Raw genomic sequence first — 26,074 nt, forward strand, 5'->3', positions numbered from 1 at the left:
ACAAAATGAAGCCTTGTTGTTGTGTCCTTTGCGTTGCTGTATTACATTAAAATGTTATTATTACATAAAACAATTACCATAAACAAGTCTTTATTATAATTGTTTCCTTTTTTTGCATTCATACTGTGATAAATGTTTAAATAATTATGCAGATTGCTTCTATTTTTCTGTTTTCCAGTTTGTGTCATCAGTGACTGTCTCTCTGTGGAAGAGAGACCCCTGCTGGCCGAGACCTGTCACTGCAGCCCGGTGACGTAGTTCCGCTTCCGGTGTAAACAACCAAACCAACATGGCGGCTTCCTGTCAGAAACACGCTGGACACGATGAGTGAGCCGGACGGAGAGCGGAGGTCGGTCCGGTACTTCTGCACCGCCGGCAGCGGGATGGAGAGGTTCCTCACCGGAGAGCTGACGGAGAAGCTGCAGGCGGAGCAGGTGAGTTACCTGCTGAATACCATGTGACCATGCTACCTGTAACACCATGTTATATATATATATATTTATATATATTATATATATATATATATATATATATATATATGTCTATATAAATTATATATTTATATATAGTGTTATATATAGCTGTGTTTATATATTTATATATTATTTATATATTAAATGTCTATAGTGTCTGTCTGTGTGAACATATTTATTAAGTATATAAGTGTTATAGAGGACGCCATTTGTTCTGTAGCTGTGTTTAAATATATTTATTTATATATAAATATATAATAAATATATATTATAGTAGTAGTAATAAATGAACTACAGCATTATTTATTATATATTTATATATATTTATTTATATATAGAATATAATATATATATTTATTTATTATATATTTATATATATATATATAGTATATAGTTTTTAGCATTAGTTCTGTATATATTTATATTTATACATATTTATATATATATATAAATAAATATATAATATATATATATGTTAAAATATATATATATAGTTAAAATAGTATATATATATTTAAGTTAAAATATATATATATATTATAGTATATTTAGTAGTAGTTTTTAGAGAGGTATGAACTACAGCATTAGTTCTGTAGCTGTTTAAACCCTTTTTAAATATCTTGACATTAACTAAACATCTGTAATTAATGTTAACTATTTTGTTCCAGTGGTGAAAAGTAGCTAAGTACATTTGCAATATATTAGAATAATAACAGAATTTCAAAGTACTTGTACGTTTGAGTACTTTCTTTGTACTCCTACCTCACTAATGTTAAGAGGCAAAAATATTCTGGTTTTACACTCCACCACATTTATTTGTAAACGTTTATTAATTTACGTTACGTGTTTCTTTTTTTCAAAGTTTAATGAACAAATACATTTAGAATTGTATTTATTTAAATAATTTATATAATTTAAACAATAATTATATATAAATAAATTAGATTAGCCCCACATTTACCAGCTCCAATATTGATGAATACACAGAAGCGGTCGCTGGTAATTAAAAGTTTTCTGATTTATTTCAGTGAAAAGTAACTTCTTCTAAAAGGCACTGCACTAATTTAATAATTCAAACAATGATATTATATTTATAATTAAATGCGATTAGCCCCACATTTACCAGCGCCAATATTAATCCACACATTAACAGGGAAACGGTCGCTGGTAATTTAAATCTTAAATCTCAGGCTCCCTCCTTCATATTTAATGCTTATTAAATATGTATCAAAAGAAAATGACAATCTACCGAGCTAAACCCTGAAGTATCGACCAAAATATATCAACACCTGATCTATGTTTTACTTTGAATTATCCACCTCAACGATCCACCGTCGGTCATCTAAAGATCACATTTCAACACGATACTTTCAGACGGGATAATTATTAAATTGCCATTTTTGTATACAAGGTGATCTCTTTAAACGCTGGCCTGCTCTCTGTGTTGTCATGTCTGTCTCCAGGTGTGTCAGATGCCAGGTAAAGTGTTGTTCAGCTCCTCCGCCGGGATCAACAGAGTCAGTGAGCTGAAGGCTGCAGAGAGACTCTTCCTCTTCCTGAAACGAGACTCACCTGTCCGTCTGTCTCCCCACATTAATCCAGGTACCAGACAGACACTCTAAATACACAGATACATGTCATATGTAATGCATGAGGCAAATGAGTCATGCTTTCTTCAGTATTGATTACATCTAACTTTTCGAAAAACTAAACCAAAAATACATGATAAATACAATGTCGTAGATGGACAAAAAACTAACAAAACAAATAAGACTTTACATCTTTTTGAGAGTAAAAAAAACACAAAAGGAAAAGCTTAACAGTTATTACATTGTAAGTCCGTCCTTTAGTTCTGGTGTTTCTGTAATGTCTATTAATTAGTATCCTTTTTCAATTAAATTCATCAGGTCTGTGCACTTCATATAAAATGCTCAAATCCCCTTGGATGACCTTTTTAAATAATAATAGCATCATAATAATGATCACAAATAGAGAAAAATCCCAACAGAAAACAGAAACACTCTGGAATCCAGTGCCTAATTAACATTTTTGGTTTAATTTTTTTGTTCTCTGTAATGTTGGTAGCAAAAGCAGCCTCTGTGCTTCAGTCCAGAGTGTTGGGAGACATCGATCAGTGGACCGGTGCTGCAATGACGTGGAGCCGCCTGCAGGGGGAGCTGGCAGGCAGAAGGACGGCTGTCAAAACTTCAAGCACTGCCCCAGGGGTGACACAAGAGAGGGAGGAGGGGAGGCAGAGAGAGACAGGACAGAGAGGAACCTGTGGAGTTGAAGCCCGGATGCTGGAGACAAAAAGAAAGAGGGATGAAGAAGAAAAGGAGTCTAGTGGGGACACGAATGCAGAGAAACGGAAGAAATCTGAGAGCAAGAGACACTACGAAGAGGAAGATGGAACAAAAGGAATATCGGAGACAGATTCGGACGACAGAGGATCAGTTTGTGTTCAAGCAACAGCAGGACGAGACCACGATGTGGAGAGAAGCTGCAGGAAGACCGATGACACGGAAGAGGACTTTGCTGTGGAAAATGTGGAACATGGTATTCAAATTTATCCTTTTTTTCTGTTTCAATCCAACAGTTTTCTTTACGTTTCTGATTTAGTTTGTTGTTGTTTTTTGTTGTGTTTCCCAAACCAGAGCCGTCTGCTCATACCTCGCTCTCCTTTAGGATCAGCTGCAAGTGTACTGGATCTCTGTCCCGATACTTCAGCACACAGGTAGTGTACGTTAATATGAAGGCTAAAGTGTAATGTCTATGGCTGCTTTTATAGATTTTAGAAGTAATAAAAGATGTGAAACACAAATAAGTGCATGTGGTGTTCAGAGGAATAGTGTGTTTACATGTTGTATCTGATCCAGGATGTGAGCAGAGTGATCGGAGGAGGTCTGAGCAGACTGCTGGGCTGGAAGGCCGACCTGAAGAACCCACAGCTGGAGGTAAACAATCTTTTACTGTGCTATAAATCTTATCTTGATTTATGCATCAATCAAGTTTTATTTCATGTAGCACCTTTCAAACAAATTAAATGCAATTCAAAGATGAAGAGACTAATAAGCACCAAATTAAGTTCAGAAAAATAGTTAAATGAATAAAAATACAACACTGAATAAAATGATTATGTTAAAACAGTAAAATAAGAGCTAGAGTAACTAAGAAATGTAATATGTATAAATACAAAAAGCATAGTAAGACACTGTATGAAATCAGACTTAATAAAAAGACATTACAATAAAAAAGTAAACACCAGACTGAATAGATCGGTTTTTAGTTTCTGTTTAAAAATATCAATACTTTCAGTTACTCTCAGATCCTCTAGAAGTTAAAAACGTCTCGGAGCATTAACGGCTAAAAACAGCTTCACCAAATGTATTTATTCTGCTTTGTGGAGCAGCTAAAAAAGAAGAACCGGAGGATCAGAGGGACCCGACTGGTTCTTAAACTAAAAGCTTCTCCGAGAGGCAGTCTGTGAAAGGCCGTGTAGTGCCTCTATAACCAAAGAAGAACTTTAGAATCAATAATAAAGCTGTGTGTATTTATGGACACACTCCCTCTGTCGATGGCGCGGAGCTGAGACTGCTCTCTTGACTTTCCTTTCACATGTTACATCATTGGCTGTTTGTTTTTCTGCAGGTAAATGTTTCTCTGAGTGATGACTACTTCCTGCTCGGGTTTCCACTCACCAGGTTAAACACTTTCTCTACATTTAACACTAAAACAACTGTAAATGACTTTATGCTGTTTTCTCTGAGGCTCCATCAAAGCCCCTTAAAGAAGCAGACTTTAAATAATAATTATTCCACCTTAAACATAGTGGCTTTAGTCATGGTGGTTGGTTATACACGTTTCATATTGCAGCTTTAATAAATCTGATAAGCACTCATAAGTTATGTGTCTTCAGGTGTCCTCTGGCTAACCGGAGCTACATGAAGACCACGGGACTGAGGTCCACTGTCGCCTGGGCGATGGCCTCCCTGGCTCAGATACAGGTACCCACACACACTGCTGCTCTGTTCCTTATTCATGGTTTCTACATTTATGACCTCTATGAGGAGACTACCATATTATATGTATGCAAATGCTGACGTTGTTGTAGAGAGATCCTCTGTCATTTGGGCTGAGTTGCACCGACAATGTTTCATTTTTTAAACCTGATTCATTTCTGGTTTATCTTTAAATGATGTCGCACCAAACTTAAAAATTAACGAAACATTTTGAAAGATTCAATTTAAAACTCTCTTTAAATCTTCCTTTAGTTTTGACTCTAAACTTAGATTAGATTTATTTTTGTTGCACCAAAACTGTAGTGACATAAAACTTACACTTTAGGAGGTTTAACTTTGTATTTTAGATGGATTTAGCAAAATAAAGAAAAGTTAAGGGACAATCTTGCTGCTAAATTTCTCTAGAGAAGTAAGGAAAGGGAAAGAAGGAAGATTGGATCAACAGGGCGTCTCTTTCTTCCTAATGTGCTTTTTTAAAAATCTTATTTGGTCATATGTCTTCATTAAATTCCCAAAACAAGTTTTTTCTCACAGGAGGAGAAATGAAAGCTTCTCTGTCGAGTCATCACGAGTAACGTTGGCTAACTAACTTTTTAGCTAGCTAACAAACAAAGTTACCGTTTCCCCTCTTTTACTTACTGGGTCCCAGCTGCAAACAAATGTATTCATTAATTATTTGAATTTGAATAAGCAGGCATGATATTCATTAAACTCTATTTACTGTCTGTTAAATAAACAAAGGTAGGTTTTAATTGTGCAACAGAGCACATCTGGATTTACTCATTTTGAACCCTGTTTTGTTAAACTCTGATTAGCACTACTCTTTGATTAAATCTTTTTAAAAATGTTTTGTTTTACCAATCCCCTAAAAAAAAAGGTTTAGATTTATTAAATATAAGACCACTGAGCCTTAAAGCCGTCCTCGTTTCCAAACGTTCAGCATGATGTTTGTCGTCTGTGACGTGACAGTGTGAACAGTGTGAACAGCTGTATTTCTGCCCCTCTGTCTCTCTCTGTGGTTGAGCTTCTGTCTGTTATCTCCTGTTTCCCAGCCGGGCTCCTGTGTGGTCGACCCGATGTGTGGAGTGGGAACCATCTTAATAGAAGCAGCTCAGGAGCACAAGGTCAGACATGTGCACAGAGATCCTCCTCTTCATCTGTCAGGTGTAGAAACACTTCAGCTTTTGAAATCGGACAAAATATATAAAACATTTGAAAAAAGTTAGTCGTGGTTCTCAGTTATAAAGCTGTTGACTTGTTTCATGTGTTTCAATGTTAAAAGAAAGCAAATATATTGAATATTGTTCAAATATGCAATAATAAATATATCATTTTGTTGTTGTATTGTTTCCGTTTCACTTAACAAATCATCTCAATGGAAAAATCTAAGGTTTTTCTTTAAATCAATAAGTGTAAATATTGATAACAAAGTGTGTATTTAATATTAATAGTATATATTGTAGCGTGTAATTGTAACACTTCTACTATAATCTGATCCGTCACTCTCGATGATTCAGGATGTCCGTTTCCTGGGTTTGGACATTGATGACGGACAGCTGCAGAGAGCCAATGAGAACGTAGAGTTTGCAGAGCTGGGAAACAGGATCCAGCTGCTGAAAGCTTCATCGATGAGTAAGAAACTATAACCATGCATGTTTGGTATTAAACCTTTTGTATTTCTGTCAATACATTAATGTTAAGAGGGCGTCTCGGTAAAATCTATTTGTGGTTAGGAGTTTACCATACGTAAAGATGTTTATACCTTATTAAATTATCAAAAAGTCAAACGCCAAAACTACAGTATTTTGACAATAAATGCAAAAAAAAAAACGTGTGTCCCTAAATGAAAGATCCTCAGTTACAGATATCACACAAACAAACAACAAGTCATGTTGCTACATTCAAATTTCTCACATCATCATATCTCACATACCTTCCTGCTTCTGGGCTTTTAGTATACAGACACTTATGTATTCAAAATTGCATCATTTATACTTTTGAAATCTAATAATAATAATACATTTATTTTGTTTGGCGCTTTGAAAGGTACCCAAAGGCACTTGACATATATTACAAACTGAAACTAATAAGCAATAACAATATAAACAAAGCAGGAAAATGACATTATAACATTTAAAAAAACACATTGCCATTTTGTATAAGAGGAAGTATCTGCCTTTTGGAAAACTCACAAAAACAAATGGTGTCATTAAACTCAGGTGATGAAGCATTTTACTTCATAATAGAAATCTCTTTTATTTAGCTGCATGTCTTGGATGCAGCCTCCCGTCATGTATTAAATTACCTCTTGGCTTGTTTATCCTCCTCTGTGCGTGTGTGTGTGCGTGTGTGTGTGTGCGTGTGCGTGTGTGCGTGTGTGTGTGTGTGTGTGTGTGTGTGTGTGTGTGTGTGTGTGTAGTGCTGCCTCTGCCCACTGCCAGTGTTGACGCTGTCGTCTGCGACCTGCCGTTTGGGAGGAAGTTTGGCACCAAAACAAACATGGCTGCCAACCTGCCACTCATCCTCACGGAGATGGAGAGGTCAGTGCATCACTGTGGCAGTTTCATTGTTTCTTTAAGAATCACTCAGTGAGTCAGAAAATATGTGTGTGCGTGTGTTCACGTACTTTGCAGGATTTCTAACCTGTGAGTCATTTTGCAGAAATGATCTTGAACATTTTTTCCTCTTATTTTTTAGAGTTTCTTTCTTAACACTATTTTGTATTTATCTTAGAAATTATATGCATAAAAAAAATATCTTCTGTCCAAAGAAAAAAGAGCAATAACTGTAATTAATTGAATAAATGTCTGTGTTTCCAGAGTCCTCTGTATCGGGGGCAGCTTGGTTCTCCTTCTGAGTCCTCAGTTATCATGTCTCCTGAAAAAACTCCTCACACAGAAAGACGCTGGACCGACATCCAACCAGGAGACAGAGCCTCGATCTGGGATACAAGACTGCCCGTCTCCGTCTCCGTCTTCCACAAAGCAGCAGACTTTCCAAATCCACCAGGAGGTCAAATCCCCACCTACCCAGGAGACAGGCCCTCAGTCTGGGCTACAAAGCAGTCCACCTCCCCCTCTGTGCTCCCTGAAGCACCTGGAGACTGTTAGAGTCAGCTTAGGTGCAATAGATGGACTTATCCATAAATATGTGAAGACGGACACTTGATCGGTGTTGTTTGAAGTTACATTTCTAAGTAATCAGATACTTCTCTTTGTTATTTTATCATGAAATATAAGCAGGTTTGTTGAGATGCCATAATTAAAGTGGAAGCAACCGGATCTCTTTCTGTTTTCTCAGAGTGTAACAACTAACCAACAATGCAGGAAACACTGCATTTTGTCTTCTACAGTTACTTCTGTGGTTCCACAGTGTGTTTTCCTCTTCTGGGGAAATGACATGCAAAGAGCTGACATTGATACTCTTTGGTAACTGTGTATAGCTACCTGTAGCTACCAGGGAAAACAAAAGCGCTTCTTCCTGTTTGTGGTGACATACTACTTTGGTCGTAGATGGAGCCTTCATTTTCCCCTAAAATCGTACCCAGTGCAAGACCTTTTTTTTGTGAAGGTGTGGCTTATAGGGAACCAATCTTAATACCGATGTTGTATCTCTCCTACATTTATTTTACAGTTTTTCTCAGTTGTTAACACACAAAAAGCGAAAATTCGGCACAATTTGCACAACCTTCACTTCATGTACCAATCGCTCGACCCAATTTGGCACTACTTCACACTCCCTTATCTGCATTAGACTCTGACTTTCCTTCTTTACACTCTGATGTCAATTACACATCACCTTGTTGTCAAAACACTACACACAATGTTCAGTTGTTGCACACACTTCTCAAGTAAAATCTCAAAGCATCAACCTACAACACACAAATATTCAAATCTCTAAACATTCAGGTCTGTTGAGCAATTTGCAATCAGGACTGCAGCATAAAAGTGCCTGAACAATGGAGAACTTTGAAGAGATCGACAACCAGAGAAGGAGAGGGGTAAGAGTGAGAGGAGGAGGAGGAGGAGAAGGAGAACGGTCATCTCTAATGAGATTCGGGCCACTGTGGTAGACCATGTGCTCCACCATGGTTTGAGCATGAGGGAGGCTGGCCAGAGGGTCCAGCCAAATCTCAGCCGCTTCACAGTTGCTGCCATCATTAGAACCTTCAGGATGGAGAACAGGTACGAAATCTATTTGCCTTGTGTGCTGTAATACTGCATATCAATAGAATACAGTGTGCTCACAGTATTTGTATTTTGCAGGACTGAAAGAGAACCACACCGTGAAGGAAGAACACACACTTTCACAGCCGAACAGGAGACTGAAATTGTAAATATGGTTCGTGAGAACAACGCTATCACACTCCGACAAATACAAACTAGGATCCTGGCTGACCATGCTACATTCAGGAACGTCCAGACCGTCAGGCCGGTTTACAGTACTGTACTGTTCTCTGTGTGCACCGAAATAAAACTTTTTTTGCTGCATATTTGTGTGCTGTTTTATGTTTGACTATGACAAAAGTCGGCCTACACTGAGACATTTTACAAAAGGAGAAATGGCTCATTCTCCAGAGTCGTTGTCATTCATATGGTGTGTTCCATTTCTATGATTGTGTTTTCAATTTTGCACTTCAGTGTGCTGTAAATGCTTAGTTGTGTGTACTCAATGAATGGTATGTGTGTGTCATTTGAAAATATGGCTGTGTGTACCAAATGAAAACACAAGTTCCATTTTGTGAACAGTTAAGAGATTTGATGGCAAAGAGTCATCTTGCAAAGGGAGTGTCAGGTTTAGCATTTTGTGTGTGAGGTTTTCAGTTTTGTGTGTGCAGTTTTGAGAAAGCCGTTATTGTTTTGAGAAACGTGTGTTAACAATTGTGAAAAACTGTAAATTCAAAATCATCTTAACTGTGTTTGAAAGAACTTCACTTGTCTGAATCAGAAGCTTTTTATTGCCAAGTACGTTACACATGCAAGGAATTTGGCTCGGTGATTAATTGGTGCGTACAGTAAATAAAATACATCAAATGTGAAAATATACAATAAAATATGGTAAACAAATAAGTGTAAATTAAAACAGGTATATTATATAATAATCTGTATTGTTTTTGGATTATTTTTATGGAGTTATTCTGTTCTTTGTATCGTCAACAAATTCCACAAAAAGACCAAAACCAACAGTGTTCCAGTTTGTGTCTCATAACTGTTCAAACTCGCTGCCTCGTCTGTGGCACTCTGCCCAAAGCCAGTGAACATGCAAAAATGTAGTTTCACTAGAGTCTTTAGCAAATGTTAGTAAAACAGGAGTGAACAGTATGTCTTCTTAATAATGCATGTTTGGTGCTCTTGAGAGAATTAACAACACCAAGACAGTGAATGTCTTTGCTCACGACTAAAAAAGGAACGGATGAGCAAACTGTTCGGCTCACTCTGTGATTTTAATAGTTTTTTGGAGGCCTATTGCACAGAAGACGAAGCCATAACAGACTCTGCTACAAAGACTCCACTTCTAGGTATCAAATCATTGTTTGTTTGGGGCAAAAATATGGAATAAGAATAGCTTTATCCTGTTAGGGGACTGTTATGAGTTATGTAATGGGACTTTTGTTCTGCCTGTAACACAGACCCCATCACAATGTTGCCATCTGCCTCCCGTTTAGCCCTGCTTAGCCCAGTTTCATGCAGCGGGGCCAGATGAGGCCATGCAGGGCTTAGTGTTTTGATTCTTTTCCCCCATTAGATGTAAAATTCCTGCGTTTTTGCTGCCTGTGCAGATTAGAAAACAACAATCAGTGTACAGATCCAGTAGAGCTGATACATACAGTACCAGTCAAAAGTCTGGACACACCTTCTCATTCAACTACTTTGAAGAATGTAAAATATAAAACATATTCTGGTTTGTTGAGCATTTGTTTGTTTACCACATAATTCCATATGTGTTCCTTCATAGTTTGGATGTCTTCAATATTAATCTACAATGTAGAAAAAAATAAAAATAAAGAAAAACCATTGAATGAGAAGGTGTGTCCAAACGTTTGACTGGTACTGTTTATGTAGTTTAAACTAAACTGTTATTTTTGCACTGAAGTTACTTATTAAATGAGAAAACAACGAATGCTGTGTGTTCTACATTTTTAGTGTGTAGCTTTTAACGATGATTTTAAATGTCTGTAAAGCGTCTTTGAGAACTTTAAAAAGCACTCTATGAATAAAATGTATTATTATCATTATTATTATTATAAAATACTCAGTACTTTGTATTTTTCGAGTATTTAATTCACATACAGTACCAGTCAAACGTCTGGACACACCTTCTCATTCAATGGTTTTTCTTTATTTTTATTTTATATATTTTTTATTTTATTTTATATATATATATACAGTACCAGTCAAACGTCTGGACCCACCTTCTCATTCAATGGTTTTTCTTTATTTTTATTTTATATATTTTTTATTTTATATTTATATATATACAGTACCAGTCAAAAGTTTGGACACACCTTCTCATTCAATGTTTTTTCTTTATTTTTTATTTTTTCATTTTTTTCTCCATTGTAGATTAATACTAAAGACATCCAAACTATGAAGGAACACATCTGGAATCATGAGTTAAACAAACAAATGCTCAACAAACCAGAATATGTTTATATATTTTAGATTCTTCAAAGTAGTTGAATGAGAAGGTGACACCTTCTCATTCAAAACTTTATTTTGACTGGTACTGGACATCCATATATGGAATGATGTATTAAACAAACAAATGCTGAACAAACCAGAACATATTTCACACTGTGCATTCTTCATGCATAAATGTACTTCATGCACAGCACATGCAGCACTGTGCTTATGCATATATATATATATATATATATATATATATATATATATATATACATATATATATATGTATGTACTTCATATATATATATATATATATATATATATGTGAAAAAATATATAAAGATATATAAATATATATATATGTGTATATATTATATATATAGCACATGCAGCATATATATATATATACATATATATATATATATATATATATATATATATATTCTTATATACATGCAGCACCCTGTGCGTCCTGCATGCGCTCCGTGGTGTCCATTGCGCATGCGCATTGCGCAGTGTCGGCCATGTTGGATCTCCTCTGGACTCGGGCTGAGGCTTTCTGACGCCGTATTGTTGTGTTTTTCTCTCCTCTCAGACATCCGGGTCGATCCCTGCTGGACTCTGTGGGCCTCGAACACACGCACACCTGCGGCCGCGGACGTGATGGACTCCAGCGTGGACCTGTCCCGCAGGAACCCGCAGGAGGACTTCGAGCTGATCCAGCGGATAGGAAGCGGCACGTACGGGGATGTGTACAAGGTAGAGCTAACCTGATAGCACCAGAGGCTAATGCATTGACTCACATTCTACCTTTCTGCAGGACGAGCTCACCTGTGCAGAGGGCAGCAGGTGTGCACTGCGTGGTCGTAGTGAGGAGGTTTTTATGAATGACTTTCAGGCGTCTGCGTGTGACTGACAGCTGCGCAAAAGCTGCAACAACAAGCCGCCTGTAACACCTCCTGTGCTCCCATCCGAGGCTGTGACACCAGTGGAACCAGTCACAGCTGCTCAGGGGGACTGGGAGGGCTGTGGGGTGTTTTCTGTCGTGTTGTAGGCCCCTGAAGATGATCCAAGGCCCTGTGCTGGAGGCTCACAGCCTGGATGCACCATGGACAGCAGCACGCTTATTGAATACTGCACAGTAATAAATGTAGTTTATTACCGTATGACTACATGTAGTAGAGCGCAACGTTGAGAGACAAGCAAGGGCATGCAACATTTATCATTTACAGAAACAGAGAGGTAACAAAAAAACACAATAGACAACTTAAATCACATTAGACACAACTTAAAACACATTAGACACAAGTTAAAACACATTAGACACAACTTAAAAAGACACAACTTAAAACACATTAGACACAACTTAAATCACATTAGACACAACTTCACATTAGACACAACTTAAATCACATTAACACGTGCCATGATCTCTCTTAAATAGACACAATTTAAATCACATTAGACACAACTTAAATCACAATAGACACAATTTAAAACACAATAGACACAACTTAAATCTTTTTATAATACTATATTCACACGAAAACATGATGGTTGCAACAAAAAAACACAATAGACACAACTTAAATCACATTAGACACAACTTAAATCACAATAGACACAATTTAAAAAACAATAGACACAACTTAAATCCCTTTTATAAAACTATATTCGAAAACATGATGGTTGCAACTTAAAAAATAAACACAATAGACACAACTTAAATCTTTTTATAATAAATATTAGACGAAAACATGAAGGTTGCACACACAAAAACACAATAGACACAACTTAAATCACATTAGACACAATTTAAATCCCTTTAGGATACTGTATTCACACGAAAACAACAAGCCGCCTGTAACACCTCCTGTGCTCCCATCCGAGGCTGTGACACCAGTGGAACCAGTCACAGCTGTGCAGGGGGACTGGGAGGGCTGTGGGGTGTTTTCTGTCGTGTTGTAGGCCCCTGAAGATGATCCAAGGCCCTGTGCTGGAGGCTCACAGCCTGGATGCACCATGGACAGCAGCACGCTTATTGAATACTGCACAGTAATAAATGTAGTTTATTACCGTATGACTACATGTAGTAGAGCGCAACGTTGAGAGACAAGCAAGGGCATGCAACATTTATCTTTTACAGAAACAGAGAGTAACAAAAAAACAATAGACAACTTAAATCACATTAGACACAACTTAAATCACATTAGACACAACTTAAATCACATTAGACACAACTTAAATCTTTTTATAATACTATATTCACACGAAAACATGATGGTTGCAACTTAAAACACAATAGACACAACTTAAAACACAATAGACACAACTTAAATCACAATAGACACAACTTAAATCACATTAGACACAACTTAAAACACATTAGACACAATTTAAATCACATTAGACACAACTTAAATCACAATAGACACAACTTAAATCACAATAGACACAACTTAAATCTTTTTATAATAGATATTCACATAAAAACACAACTTAAATCACAATAGACACAACTTAAATCACAATAGACACAACTTAAATCAATACTGATTCACAACTTAAATCTTTTTATAATAAAACATGAAGGTTGCAACAAAAAAAAACAATAGACACAATAGACACAACTTAAATCACATTAGACACAATTTAAATCCCTTTAGGATACTGTATTCACACGAAAACAACAAGCCGCCTGTAACACCTCCTGTGCTCCCATCCGAGGCTGTGACACCAGTGGAACCAGTCACAGCTGTGCAGGGGGACTGGGAGGGCTGTGGGGTGTTTTCTGTCGTGTTGTAGGCCCCTGAAGATGATCCAAGGCCCTGTGCTGGAGGCTCACAGCCTGGATGCACCATGGACAGCAGCACGCTTATTGAATACTGCACAGTAATAAATGTAGTTTATTACCGTATGACTACATGTAGTAGAGCGCAACGTTGAGAGACAAGCAAGGGCATGCAACATTTATCTTTTACAGAAGAGGTAACAAAAAAAACACAATAGACACAACTTAAATCACATTAGACACAACTTAAAACACAATAGACACAACTTAAATCACATTAGACACAACTTAAATCACAATAGACACAACTTAAATATTTTTATAACAACTAATAAACAACACAATAGAACTTTAATCACATTAGACACAACTTAAATCACAATAGACACAACTTAAAACACAATAGACACAACTTAAATCTTTTTAAATACTGTATTCACAGAAAACAATGGTTAAAACACAATAGACACAACTTAAATCACAATAGACACAACTTAAAACACAATAGACACAACTTAAATCCCTTTAGGATACTGTATTCACACGAAAACATGATGGTTGCAAAGAAACAACACAATAGACACAACTTAAATCCCAATAGCCACAACTTAAATCTTTTTATAATACTATATTCACACAAAAACATGATGGTTGCAACAAAAAATCCCAATAGACACAACTTAAATCCCAATAGACACAACTTAAATCCCAATAGACACAACTCAAATCCCAATAGACACAACTTAAATCCCAATAGACACAACTTAAAACACAATAGACACAACTTAAAACACAATAGACACAACTTAAATCCCTTTAGGATACTGTATTCACACTATATCAGATAAAACAAGTCTATAAAGTATGATAAATTCAAGATAAGCACATTTCTAAGTATGAAAAACAAGTCATAAGCTCTCATTGAAGCCTCTTTCTTAATAGGTTTGGAGATGTAGTGTTATATCAGCCTTTATCGGTTACTAACATAGATAAACATCTAAACTAGTTGTTTGTGCTGCAGTCACTCTGTGGAGGTATTTCATTTCACCTCCGTGTGAGGGCGAGGCCTGTGGCAGACTGGAGGTTCATTAAACGCTGTAATCGGACTCGGTGATGTTTGGTTAACCTCTCGGCTCTTTAATGGTAATTACAGGAATATAAATGTACGCTAGAGACTGGAGACTTTTTGAACACAAAGCTGCAACTCATTCCAGAAGTACAGCTAAAAACCCTGCTGTCTGTCATCATTTCTTCACCTTTTTTCATGTTTTCCATATTGCATCCCTCCCTTGCTGCAGCTAATCTGGTGTGTTTCTAATTTAGGTTCAGTATCTTGCCTCGTTGCAGACACATGGTCTGGACTGGATCCCTTAGCGGGCCGGCACCTCAGAGCTAGCTCTCCTGCTGTCACAAAACAGTGTACAGATGATTAATGTGCACTAATGTAAAAACAATATGTCCTCTGTTTTACATGACGGGGATATCAAGTGAAAAATAGTCAGTTTTGCTAATAGTATATGCATCCATTCATAAAGCTGACATATATATGATTGCTACAATTATTATGTGGCTGACCTGGGTTTTGTTGAAGGACACTTGGGGGCTCAAACCTGAAAACCTCCAGATTAAAAGATGTCCTTCTAAGCAGCTTGGTAAACCTCATTGATGCCTATATTTGGTTCCAGCGCTCTGTGAAAACCTGTGGCTTGGTTAGGAATGTTTGAGCAGGGAACAAAGTGTGAGCCATAGCTAGCTTGTTTTCTATTCTCTGTTTGAAGCCTCGTCAGAAAAGTGAAGGAGGAGGATTGGCTGATAGCGAGACCGGCCTCCTGACCACGAGACCACACAAAGATTCAGTTCTATCCTTGTTGACTGTGTCCTTACAGGGCTCAACACTGGCTGGCAACCAGGCATCGGGGTTTGGTTGCCAAATCTGAATATACCGGTTGCCATTTTTAGTCACTTTGTATTTTGACAAATTAAGATACTATGCAGTTAAACGTTGGCTTAATAATGAAGAAGATGAGTGCTAATGTGCTGCGGTTAGCATGTTGTCTCTTTTCCGGTTGCCAGCTTGTCAATGGTAGCGTACACAGACTGTATAGAAGAAGTGGACGTAGTAATCCTGGCGTGTGGACTGATGTTTTGAAGCCTCAAATTCGGCGTTTTGGCTGTGGCCATCTTGTTTTTTGCAACCAGTGAATAGAAGTGACCATATATGGACTGAGGAGGAGTGACGTAGAGACGCCGTATACGTCTCTGGTGTGGACCTGTCAATCAGTGTGTAGCCCCGCCCTAAAGCATCCCCTGCTTTATGGTCTGTTTGACTCTAAATGGAGCATCATTTACTAAATGAACATCATGCTGTATTGAAGAAGACTTCTAATCTCACAGTTGTTTACGATCTATTCCGTTCTGCTAACGTTAGCTGCCGTACTTTAGCTTAGCAGCTAGCGATGGCTTCCCTCTCAACCTCAGTTCCTTGTTTATAAAACACCAGTAGTGCAGCTGCTTCTTCACAGATCACTTTTTTTGCAAACATTTTGGGGTGCACGTTTTTCGGTTTGTTGTCCTTATTTTTTTAAAAACTGGTAGCAGCTAAAAGGCCAAGAATTGGTTTGCCAGTTTTCTCAAAATGGTTGACAATGGCAACTGTTGCTGTCAAACCTTGCCTTACCAGAGATTAAAATACCTCACCTCTCTCTTAAGGGTTAGGCAGGGCTGACTTCTACAAACGCGCCTCAGTCTGTCTAGTAATAAAAGAAAATACAGCATTTAGGGTTGAGTAATCATCAATGTTTCACACTGTATTGATTGTCATTGTACCAGCTCTCCCAGAATGATTCCTTAAATACTTCCAGTCCAGTGTAAACAACACAAACTATGCATGTTCACAGTTCCCAAACAGATATCATTAGCTGTGTCGATATTGGAAGAAAGCCACCCGACTGCTCTTGTGTTAGACGTGACAGCACTGAGTGATTTCCAATTTCTAATCCCTCATTAAGCTGCACTTCACGTTTTGTGGTTTGGAATTCCAGTGTAAGGCAACTGTTTACATCCACACTGAGACCTCCTGCAGCAGGATGTCAGTAAACTGCACACGGCATGCTTATGTTTACCGATCTGAGTGAAACTATCTGACTTTGATGAACCAGGTTTTCTCTAAAATGCCCATTTGCTCACGGATGTTAAATATACTATTTCTATTTATTTATAGCTTCGTGTGTGGGGAGTAGAGCCACACAACGCTCCTCTTTTTCAATCCCACTTTGCATTTAGAGCTTCAATAAATACCAGTATCGATATATAAACCTGCTCCGTGGGTTCTGCTGCAATAGAGAGGGCACAGGCCGAGTATTTACCAATACACAGGATGTGATGTAACTTGTGTTGTTTGAATAGGATGACTGGCCTGGTTTTTTCTCAAGGTGACGGTGACTCAGATTGAGGAAGTGGAGGCAGATGACGGCCTTCAGCGGGATAGAGATCAGTCAATGACCGATCCATTTTTGGTGGACAGTATGAGCTCTAGAAACACGCCAGCCATCTGGGTGTGTTTGGACGCTCACGTTAAAGGGGGGGTCTTTGTTTATGCCTGCTCACTTTTTCTTTTTCTTTTTTTTTATGTTTTGGAGTGAGTTTAAAAGCACAGGAAGCCAACTATCCCAAAGACAACATGGTTATTTTAGGCATGTAAACAGTACAAATAAAAATGAAACGGTACATTTGGCCATATTGTGGGAAGAATTTCTTTTTGTAAATCCCCTTTTTAAAAAGCATTGAAATCTTCAAGACAATAATTGAAGCAATATTAAGTGGCTTTCTGAGTGTTGGCATTCACACACACACACACACACACACACACTGTGTGTGTGTGTGTGTGTGTGTGTGTGTGTGTGTGTGTGTGTGTGTGTGTGTGTGTGTGTGTGTGTGTGTGTGTGTGTGTGTGTGTGTGTGTGTGTGTGTGTGTGTGTGTGGCACAGCTGGGCAGCCGTGGTCCAGGAATGCAGGAATCTTCACTTCCTCCGTGTGGGTGTGTGTGTGTTCATGTCCTATTGTTTCATACTAGTGTAGCAGCACAACACACACACACCAAACCAGATGATTGTATTGTAACACATATAGACACGCACACACATGCACAAACGGCTGCAGCGTCACAATTAGAAGCTGCTGGCCCAGAACCATCCTGTTTTTGTCGCCGCCAGATGTTTGCTCACTGAGGTGGATATACAGAAAATAACTGTTACAACAATATCACTGAAGTCTGGTTTCTGTTTGCAGAGCTACAATTAATGCTCTCTGCCGTGCAGTGACATATTGATAAGTTAGCATAGTTAAACAGTAGTTAATGACACGGAGACAGAACCAGATGTACCAGTAAAAATAGCCCTCTGGAGCCACTTTACATTCAGCCACACGTGTTACGAAAGAAGTTTAAAGGCCCATCTTTAAGGAAATCACATAGTGATTTTCTTTAAGGTCTTTATTAGAGTGGTTAAATCTAAAGTAATCATGTTTTTAAATGTCCACCTTTCTTTTTAGGAAGTGCAGTATAATGTGTCCCACAGATGTTGAGATAATGAAATATGTTGCAGTCATTACGGACATGTCTATCTCCTGCTCAGGCTCTTATTGTGTTTTAAACATAAGGCCAAGCCTACATAGTTCACATTATCATGAACCAGGGCCCAACCAGCTATTTAAAGAACAGTTGAACCACGTTAATGCAGTTTAAAGAAAGATCCTGTCGCTTGTATTCACCAAATGATTATCAAAACGTCTGCAAGGATAAGCTGTTGGTTCAGAGAGTGAATGGACAACACAAAGGGAGTAGTGGTGTGACAGGTGAAGACGTCTGTTGGACTTCCCCCACAAACACACACGTGTTTACGGCTCTACGTTGCTGCATTTGGACGGGAAAGCCTCCACCCAGCAGGTTTCTACTCTGCTGAATTAGAGGAGCTGCTTCTGTCAATCATCACGGTCTGATTCATTAAATACCTCTTAAAGCAGGCGCCTTTTTAAGCTCCTATGAAAGGCCTCTGAAAACAAAGGTACGGTCACTAATTAATATGGATTTATTAGGAATTATTTTGCACTGCCATGACAGTATGAGAGGGTTTTTCAAATTGTCTAACTTGTTTTTTATCATGATTATTTTCACACAGAACACAAACGCGTCACTTTTTTTCTTAAGAACGAGTAACATTTTCTGAGCTTTCATGTCCCAAATAAAGATTTCAACCAATCAAGTTGAGTTGCAGAGTACTTAGAAGCATTTTCATGTTGTTTGGATGGAAAAGCATGTTTTCTTCAAACAGTTGCCAAAACTACATTGTTTATCTTTCCCAGAAGCTGAGTGACTCATCACTAAGCAACCGTGGAAGGTTTACCTCTTGGAGGCTTGTTTTGAGCACCTTGGTGGTCAGACCTCTGCAGGATACAAATCTGAACGGGTCCAGAACATCTTGGCAGCATGAGAACACAAGTGTCAAATCCTATTTTGAGAGTGTGCGCTCATGCGATGGAGAAAGTACTCAAACCTGGCTCGGACTAAATCATTGTTCAGTACCAGCTGAAGGCCTCTTAGGAAACACGATCAATCAATGGTGGCACCAATGTTCTTGTTTATTCTTTGGACTTTCTTTGCTTGTAATGTGATTTGTTTATTTTTCTATGAATCCTCTAAATCTGCAGCTACATGCACACACTGTACATGCATTCATACAGTGTGTGTGTGTGGGTGTGTCTGTGTAGTGGGAGTGTGTGAAGTGTGTGTGGTATGTGACTTCACAGGCCCACACTAAGTGAAGATCCCATTGGCGCAAATCGGTCACATTCATCTACATCAAACATGTCGGGCTGCTCTCATCCGGTTCCATGTATTCTACGAGTAGTCAATGTTGCTATTTTTGTCATGTAACTTGCATACATGAACTTGCACTTCTCTAGTTATTTTAACCAAAACACTGATCTTTTCTTAAACCTAACTAAGTAGTTTCGTTACCTAAATCTAACTGAGTTTCCTGTGAAGACGGAAGTTTATTTTGAAAAGTCTGCATGCATGTAACGAGCGGAAACCTACGCGTGTTGCTGGACTTTGGTTGGAAAACTCACCAAAAATGAGTTTATCATACTAACAGTTGTATGAAGATATGTTGAACTATGTGGCTTCATTGAAGGATTCCAGTGATAAGATCAAGTTTTCTCAAACTGGATAAAACTTGCTTTGGGCAGCGGTGCAGTGATTTTGTGCCTCTGGCATTGATTCCATAGTTTTCAGTGGAGCTCAGCCAGGCTGAGATGAAACAAATGACATTATATTGCTATTTGCAGAGCCCATAACTTGCTTTAAGAAAGAAATATTTCAATACTAAAGGCTGGATTAAATTACCTCTGGATGGATGAGTCTGCAGTGTATGGAAAAAAAGAAAATGTAAGTGTGTGTGTGAATCAGTGTGTGCACATATTTCTGAGTGTGTTGCTTGAGTGACTGGTTATTTGTTGAAAGACAGGTGTGCTAATTAAAAACTCTTTCCACCCCACTGGTTCTCCTCCTGGGGCCATGTGTGGCTGGTAACGGGTTAACGTTTAAGACGCAGCTTTCTGGGAAAACAAGCTCACAGTTTTGACAAAAACAAATACCAATGAAACCGTCTTCTAACTCACTGAGACAAATAAAAGGATGCTTTTGCCACAAAGTGATCAGCTATCAGCTGTTAACCCCTCTGTTTTCTGGAGAGGAAATGATGAGATGGCAGAGTTAAGATGGGAGAGACTGAAGTCAAAGCCTTGTAGAGAAATCGTGTCCCTAATAAATGACAGAAACTAAGATGAAGTGTTTTGTCTTCAACTTGTTCATTTTCCAAAGAAGTTGTTCATCAGTTTAAAAGTCCGTTAACAAACGGAGGAAGAGATATATTACATACGAGGTGAAAAAAGAGATTTTCACACGACAATATCAATGTTAAAAACAGGAAATTATGTCATTATGTGTGAGAACAAGGGAGAAGAAAACAAGCAGAACGCCACTGGTGCATGAACTAATACATCAGTTATCTTAAAGGTCAGAGAAGCCTGCTTGTGATTGGAAGGTCACATGTTAGAAACCTCAAATCACTCTGAAGCATCTTGTCGGAGGAGGAGGTGAATAAACAGCCATTATTGCCCCGGGACTCAACGCTCAGTGGCCTCAGCAGGAGGCTCAGGCTGCAGCATCGCAGAGAAGTTGCATGCTGCAAAATGCAAACTAACTCCACATGCTGAATGATATTTAATTTTTATGACAGTTTATTCTGCATAATGCAAAGAAAAGAAGTCATAAATTGAATCATAAAGGACATCAGTATGTGATCCGTGACACGATCCAGACGGACAGTTTTATGATCAATTGCACCCCCATTGTAGTGTGTTCATGTTTGAGATCAGAGAGGAGAACATCTGTGACGTTTCTGCATATATGCATGACGTAATACACTTTTCAAACTTCTGTAGATGAACTGAGAACGTCTCTGCACCCTGCGTTGACCTCTGACCTCATGTAAGACAAGCTACATGCTTCTGCTATCACTGAGGATGAACTGTAAATAAATAGTGTCAGTCAGAGCTGCAGTGAATAAACATTAGTTCACTTTAGACAGAATGTAAAGCACCATAATGCTTCCAGGATTCTTGCAGTAGCTGCAGGATGCTGCTCACGCTGAGTGGGCTGATTAGTCCGATGAGCTGCTGCTCTGCTTGGTTTTTCATGGTCAGAGAGAGGAGAGGGTGAAATGCCACACCGATGCTCCACTGAGCTGGCCATATGCTGAGTGTGTGACGCACACACACACACACACACACACACACACACACACACACACACACACACACACACACACACACACACACACACACACACACACAGCCTGGAAATGATGGATATGAGCTAAGTTTATAAAGCTGCTTATCTGGAAGTATAATATGAAGCATAAGTATGAGACATGGCCTCAGCCTTTAGGAAGAAATGAACACTTCTTAATTGTTGTTGTTGTTTTTTTAAAGTGTATTCTCATTATGTTAAACTTCCCATGTAGGGCCGGGTATCAAACCTGAATAGTTTTTGGTACAGAACCAAAATGTGTCCAAGAAATGCCGCAAAGTTTGTGATATGACATTTTCTTATTAAATTGTACTTTTTGACTATTTGCACTTCATGTGCAACCATTTGTGTAGAATGTATGAGATCTTTGGGCTTTTCTTTGTTAAATGAAAAGTGTTATTCCTCAAAGTATGGTATAGAAAAACATATTCTTTTTGGTATCAATTGAGAAACTTGACACAAGAATCACATTTTCTTTTTCTAAGTATACAGCGCTGTATTCCAAAGTACATTAATCAGTGTGTCACCATCACGCCCAGTCATCTGTGCCTCCACATGTAACGCTCTCTGTTAATGAACTGCTGAGACCATCAGTCATACATTCACGTGACCTTTTCAGCTGTTAGGTTTGGAGTTCTCACCCAGAGTTAATTAAAATGAGCAGATCAGCTTTGGGGTTTTCCAACCATTAAATGTAACGCAATGAGAAATGACTTTTGTTCAGTCGTTTCTCCGTTGCTTTCTGAAATCTCAGGGAATAATGGAATGTACTGCGTTGTTTCGGCATTTTTCAATATTACACTGAGAAGACCAAAAGAGGTTAAAGATGCACCGAGCAATGGAAACTTTTGAAATGCAGAAATAGAAATGTGGATTAAGCACATTTCCATCAACTGGATCGGAGTGAATAAACTAGTCGGCGTAGTTTGAGCTTTAGGCTTCGCTTAGTTTATCACTGTAATCTGCTAGAAAACAGAGTAGAAGAAGAAGAAGAAGTAGAGGCTGCGAACCGGAAACGAAACAAGTCTCCTTTGTCATGTAGCCATCTAGAGAAATAGAGAGAGGTCCTCATGAAAGTATTTTAATTATTCTTTCATGTCAGCTAGTATCGTCCATGTTTCAGACGCAAGAAATGATGCTACGTCACAACGTTTTTCCAAAATCCATTTAGTGCATCGACCTTTTTTCGTATTTAGCGTATATGTGTATGAACCCACAAAATCATTTTCCATTCAAGAAAAGTTTGTTTGTTTGTGCATAATTCACAGAAAATCTGCAGGTCAGACTGAAAGAATCTGAGGGGTTGCATCTCTAAAATATGTTGTCATTCATTTATTTGAATAAGAAAACTAAGTTGATATGATGGACTGGAGCCTTTTAGGAGTCAAACAGATTGTTATTGCGCGTTTTTGATTAAGCACAAATGCTAGAGGACATGTCTGCTCGTTGTTGGTGATTAGCACATGTGAGCGTTTGTTTCTGCTCTGGGTCGTTGGTGGTCAGACTGATTTGCTTCTGTTTTTCTTCTTCACTTGATCTTCTTCTTGAGGAAACAATCTTTTGCCTCCCTGACAAAACTAAGAGTCAGTTTTTATCCTTGAGTTCACAGGTTTTTTTGTCTCCCATCACTATTGTGTTTCTACACTCCTCCGATGCTTTGTTGGTGAAATCTGAGTTTCTGTAGGTGACCTCTTCAAATCATGGTGTCTGTCACTGCTCATGCTGACTCAGCAGTTCAGTTTGAACTTTTTGCATCACTGTATCACAGACAACATAAATGGAATTTGACATAATTTGTCAAAACGCCACATTGATACTGTAATATGTTAGGGGCATTGATTTGGCAAGAGTTTGTCCTTCTATTTAACAGCACTTTAATGTTATATTTTTATGCTTAACATACTGAAGAAGGCAGTAAAGAGTTTACAGGAGATGGGGAACCAGAGACTTTGAGTTTACATAGTGAGCGTGTTAAAACCCCCAGTAAGGAGAAATCCAGTAAAAGCAACTGAGAATGGAACTAGAAACATTCCACATCAGGATGACAGAGCCTCATTTTTAATATGTTGTAATTAGGTCTTGGTGATATGGATTATAAATAATAATATATTGAAAGGTTTAGGCTATATGTATATATATATATATATATATATATATTCCACATCAGAATGTCCTCATATTGTCTGAGTGACACTGCGAGGTGTTCTGCTTTTATTTTGAAGGGAAATTGGTCTGTGGAAACAGGAAGTTTCTGATGTGGTGTTATTGTGAAATCAGATTGAAATGTATTCTTTATTATTTAGTTTGACTTTGCAAGCAGTATTTTTTTTGAAAGTTATCATTAATTGTATCAATTATTTAATATTTGTTCATTTTGTTTTATTCATTTATTTATTAAGATTTTAACATATTGTTGTGTTTTTGACTTACTGGCTTATTGTACATATTAAGTATCTACATGTACAAGACAACAGGCTGTCTTTTTCAAACCTCCATCACTGCGAAAAGCCAAAGTGAATGTCATGTCTCTACGTCGCACATAGAAAAAGCTGCATAACATCGAGTATATACAATATTATAATATGAATCTATAAAAACCTGACTTGTAATTAAAAGTCTTTATATTATTATTTTTATTCAGAATATTTGATCATTTCAAAATGTATTGAGGCTCGACTGAAACAGACCGTTTGCCCCACAATATGTGACAGCGCCCCGATGAGTTTACAGATCAGGATAATTAGTCAAATGTCATGTTTTCTCTCTAATGTTGACTAAATATGCAGGTGAGGCTGCAGCCGGTATCCGGGTAGAACGGGTTCTGGTTCTGTCTCTGCACTGAGATAAGAAACGTTAGAGTCCAGACACTTTACTCCCAGGCTGTTCTGGGATTGAAGCTCTTGTTTTTTAATTTAAATGGTTTCTGTCTCTCTTTCTCTCACACAGACTTCTGTAGCACACACACACACACACACACACACACACACACACACACACACACACACACACACACACACACACACACACACACACACACACATTCATACTGCCACATTCTTTGGCCTGAAAGAAGCGATTCACTTCTCCTCTGAAAGACCAGCTTTTATTCATGAATATTTCATATAGAATTCCTCTCCTGCTGCTCTGCTGCTAAATGTAAACACGGCTCACTATTTATAGAAAGATCTGCCTCAGTATCCTGCTAAACCGCTGCTTTAGTATCGGCTTTTCAGGAATACAGGAAACGCCGTGTCGATTTCTCTGCTGAAGTCAATACATTCCTCTTTTTGAATGAGTTATGCATGAATTCTGGTATTTTGAACTTGCTTATCTGGATGCAAACAACATTTTAAATGATAAGTGTTTTGAGCGCTCAATAGTAAAGTTCACCAGATTCACATTATTTGCTGGATTTTCTGATTTCTTAAACATCATGTTAAGGATAAACCTGGTTTTGTAACTTTGGTAGGGGATCAGGAGAACTAGATTCCTCCTGGTGAACTCTGGTTTCTCATTCATCCATAGTACAGTGTTTATTAGTGAGTGAAGCTGATGCTTCATGTGTTAAAGCTGCATTCTCTCTCCTGTCCACCAGGGGGCGACTCCTCTGGTTGTATAGAAGTCTATGAGAAAATGACTCTACTTCTCTCTTGATTTATTCCCTCAGTAAACATTGTAAACATGAGTTTATGGTCTCAATCTCTAGTTTCAAGTCTTCTTCAATACAGCATGATGTTCATTTAGTAAATGATGCTCCATTTAGAGTCAAACAGACCATAAAGCAGGGGATGCTTTAGGGCGGGGCTACACACTGATTGACAGGTCGACACCAGAGACGTATACGGCGTCTCTACGTCACTCCTCCTCAGTCCATATATGGTCACTTCCTGTTTATTGGCTGCAAAAAAATAGATACAACATGGGAACGGCTGTAATCCAAGATGGCGACGGTGAAATCACCAAACTCGAGGGATAAAAACATCAGCCCAGAAACCAGAGGGTAAACCCTCGATGACTGCGTCCAGTCTACGGGTTTGACAAGAGTGGAAGAAACAGCTGACCCACTATTTGTCAAATTCAGTTATATTTGTCCGTCCTCAAATCAGTGCTCTACATTAATGTTTCATGAACAACGTTGCAGAATATTCCCTGTGTGCTTTAAAGCTTTTTCTGACTCTCTCTCTCTCTCTCTTTTTTTCCATCCTTTAGGCTCGTAATGTAAACACAGGAGAGCTGGCTGCTATCAAAGTCATCAAACTGGAACCGGGTGAGTTATCTCATCTTTCTACCTCCATGCT

The 26,074-nt window shown here is 38.2% G+C and overlaps 2 protein-coding genes across 8 annotated transcripts in view; both read left to right on the forward strand.

Annotated features, from left to right (window-relative positions):
- Nucleotides 1–284: 284 nt before the first annotated feature.
- On the forward strand, nt 285–7,913 carry thumpd2 (THUMP domain containing 2). Its single transcript, XM_054600482.1, has 11 exons — nt 285–434; nt 1,937–2,075; nt 2,559–3,029; nt 3,128–3,207; nt 3,350–3,427; nt 4,122–4,174; nt 4,390–4,477; nt 5,545–5,616; nt 6,010–6,124; nt 6,912–7,032; nt 7,312–7,913. Exons 1-11 carry the CDS (start codon nt 324–326, stop codon nt 7,658–7,660), a joined length of 1,677 nt encoding a protein of 558 aa, XP_054456457.1. The 5' UTR covers nt 285–323; the 3' UTR covers nt 7,661–7,913.
- Nucleotides 7,914–11,660: 3,747 nt separating this feature from the next.
- LOC129091987 (mitogen-activated protein kinase kinase kinase kinase 3-like) overlaps nt 11,661–26,074 on the forward strand; it is a 48,284-nt gene continuing 33,870 nt past the window's right edge. For all 7 annotated transcript variants that reach the window (XM_054599716.1, XM_054599717.1, XM_054599719.1 and 4 more), the window contains exons 1-2: nt 11,661–11,877; nt 25,986–26,043. In XM_054599716.1, coding sequence (XP_054455691.1) covers nt 11,782–11,877; nt 25,986–26,043 — 154 coding nt within the window. In that variant the 5' untranslated portion in view covers nt 11,661–11,781. The remainder of the gene's footprint in view (nt 11,878–25,985; nt 26,044–26,074) is intronic.

Source organism: Anoplopoma fimbria, chromosome 6, assembly GCF_027596085.1.
Source record: "Anoplopoma fimbria isolate UVic2021 breed Golden Eagle Sablefish chromosome 6, Afim_UVic_2022, whole genome shotgun sequence".
Lineage (NCBI taxonomy): Eukaryota > Metazoa > Chordata > Actinopteri > Perciformes > Anoplopomatidae > Anoplopoma > Anoplopoma fimbria.

Bases quoted from the DNA above. Each gene is read 5' to 3' on its own strand.
- thumpd2 (XM_054600482.1), top strand. From the start codon at position 324: ATGAGTGAGCCGGACGGAGAGCGGAGGTCGGTCCGGTACTTCTGCACC. The intron at 2,076-2,558 runs GTACCAGACAGA...TAATGTTGGTAG, and splicing joins GTCTCCCCACATTAATCCAG to CAAAAGCAGCCTCTGTGCTT. The intron at 4,478-5,544 runs GTACCCACACAC...CCTGTTTCCCAG, and splicing joins CCTCCCTGGCTCAGATACAG to CCGGGCTCCTGTGTGGTCGA.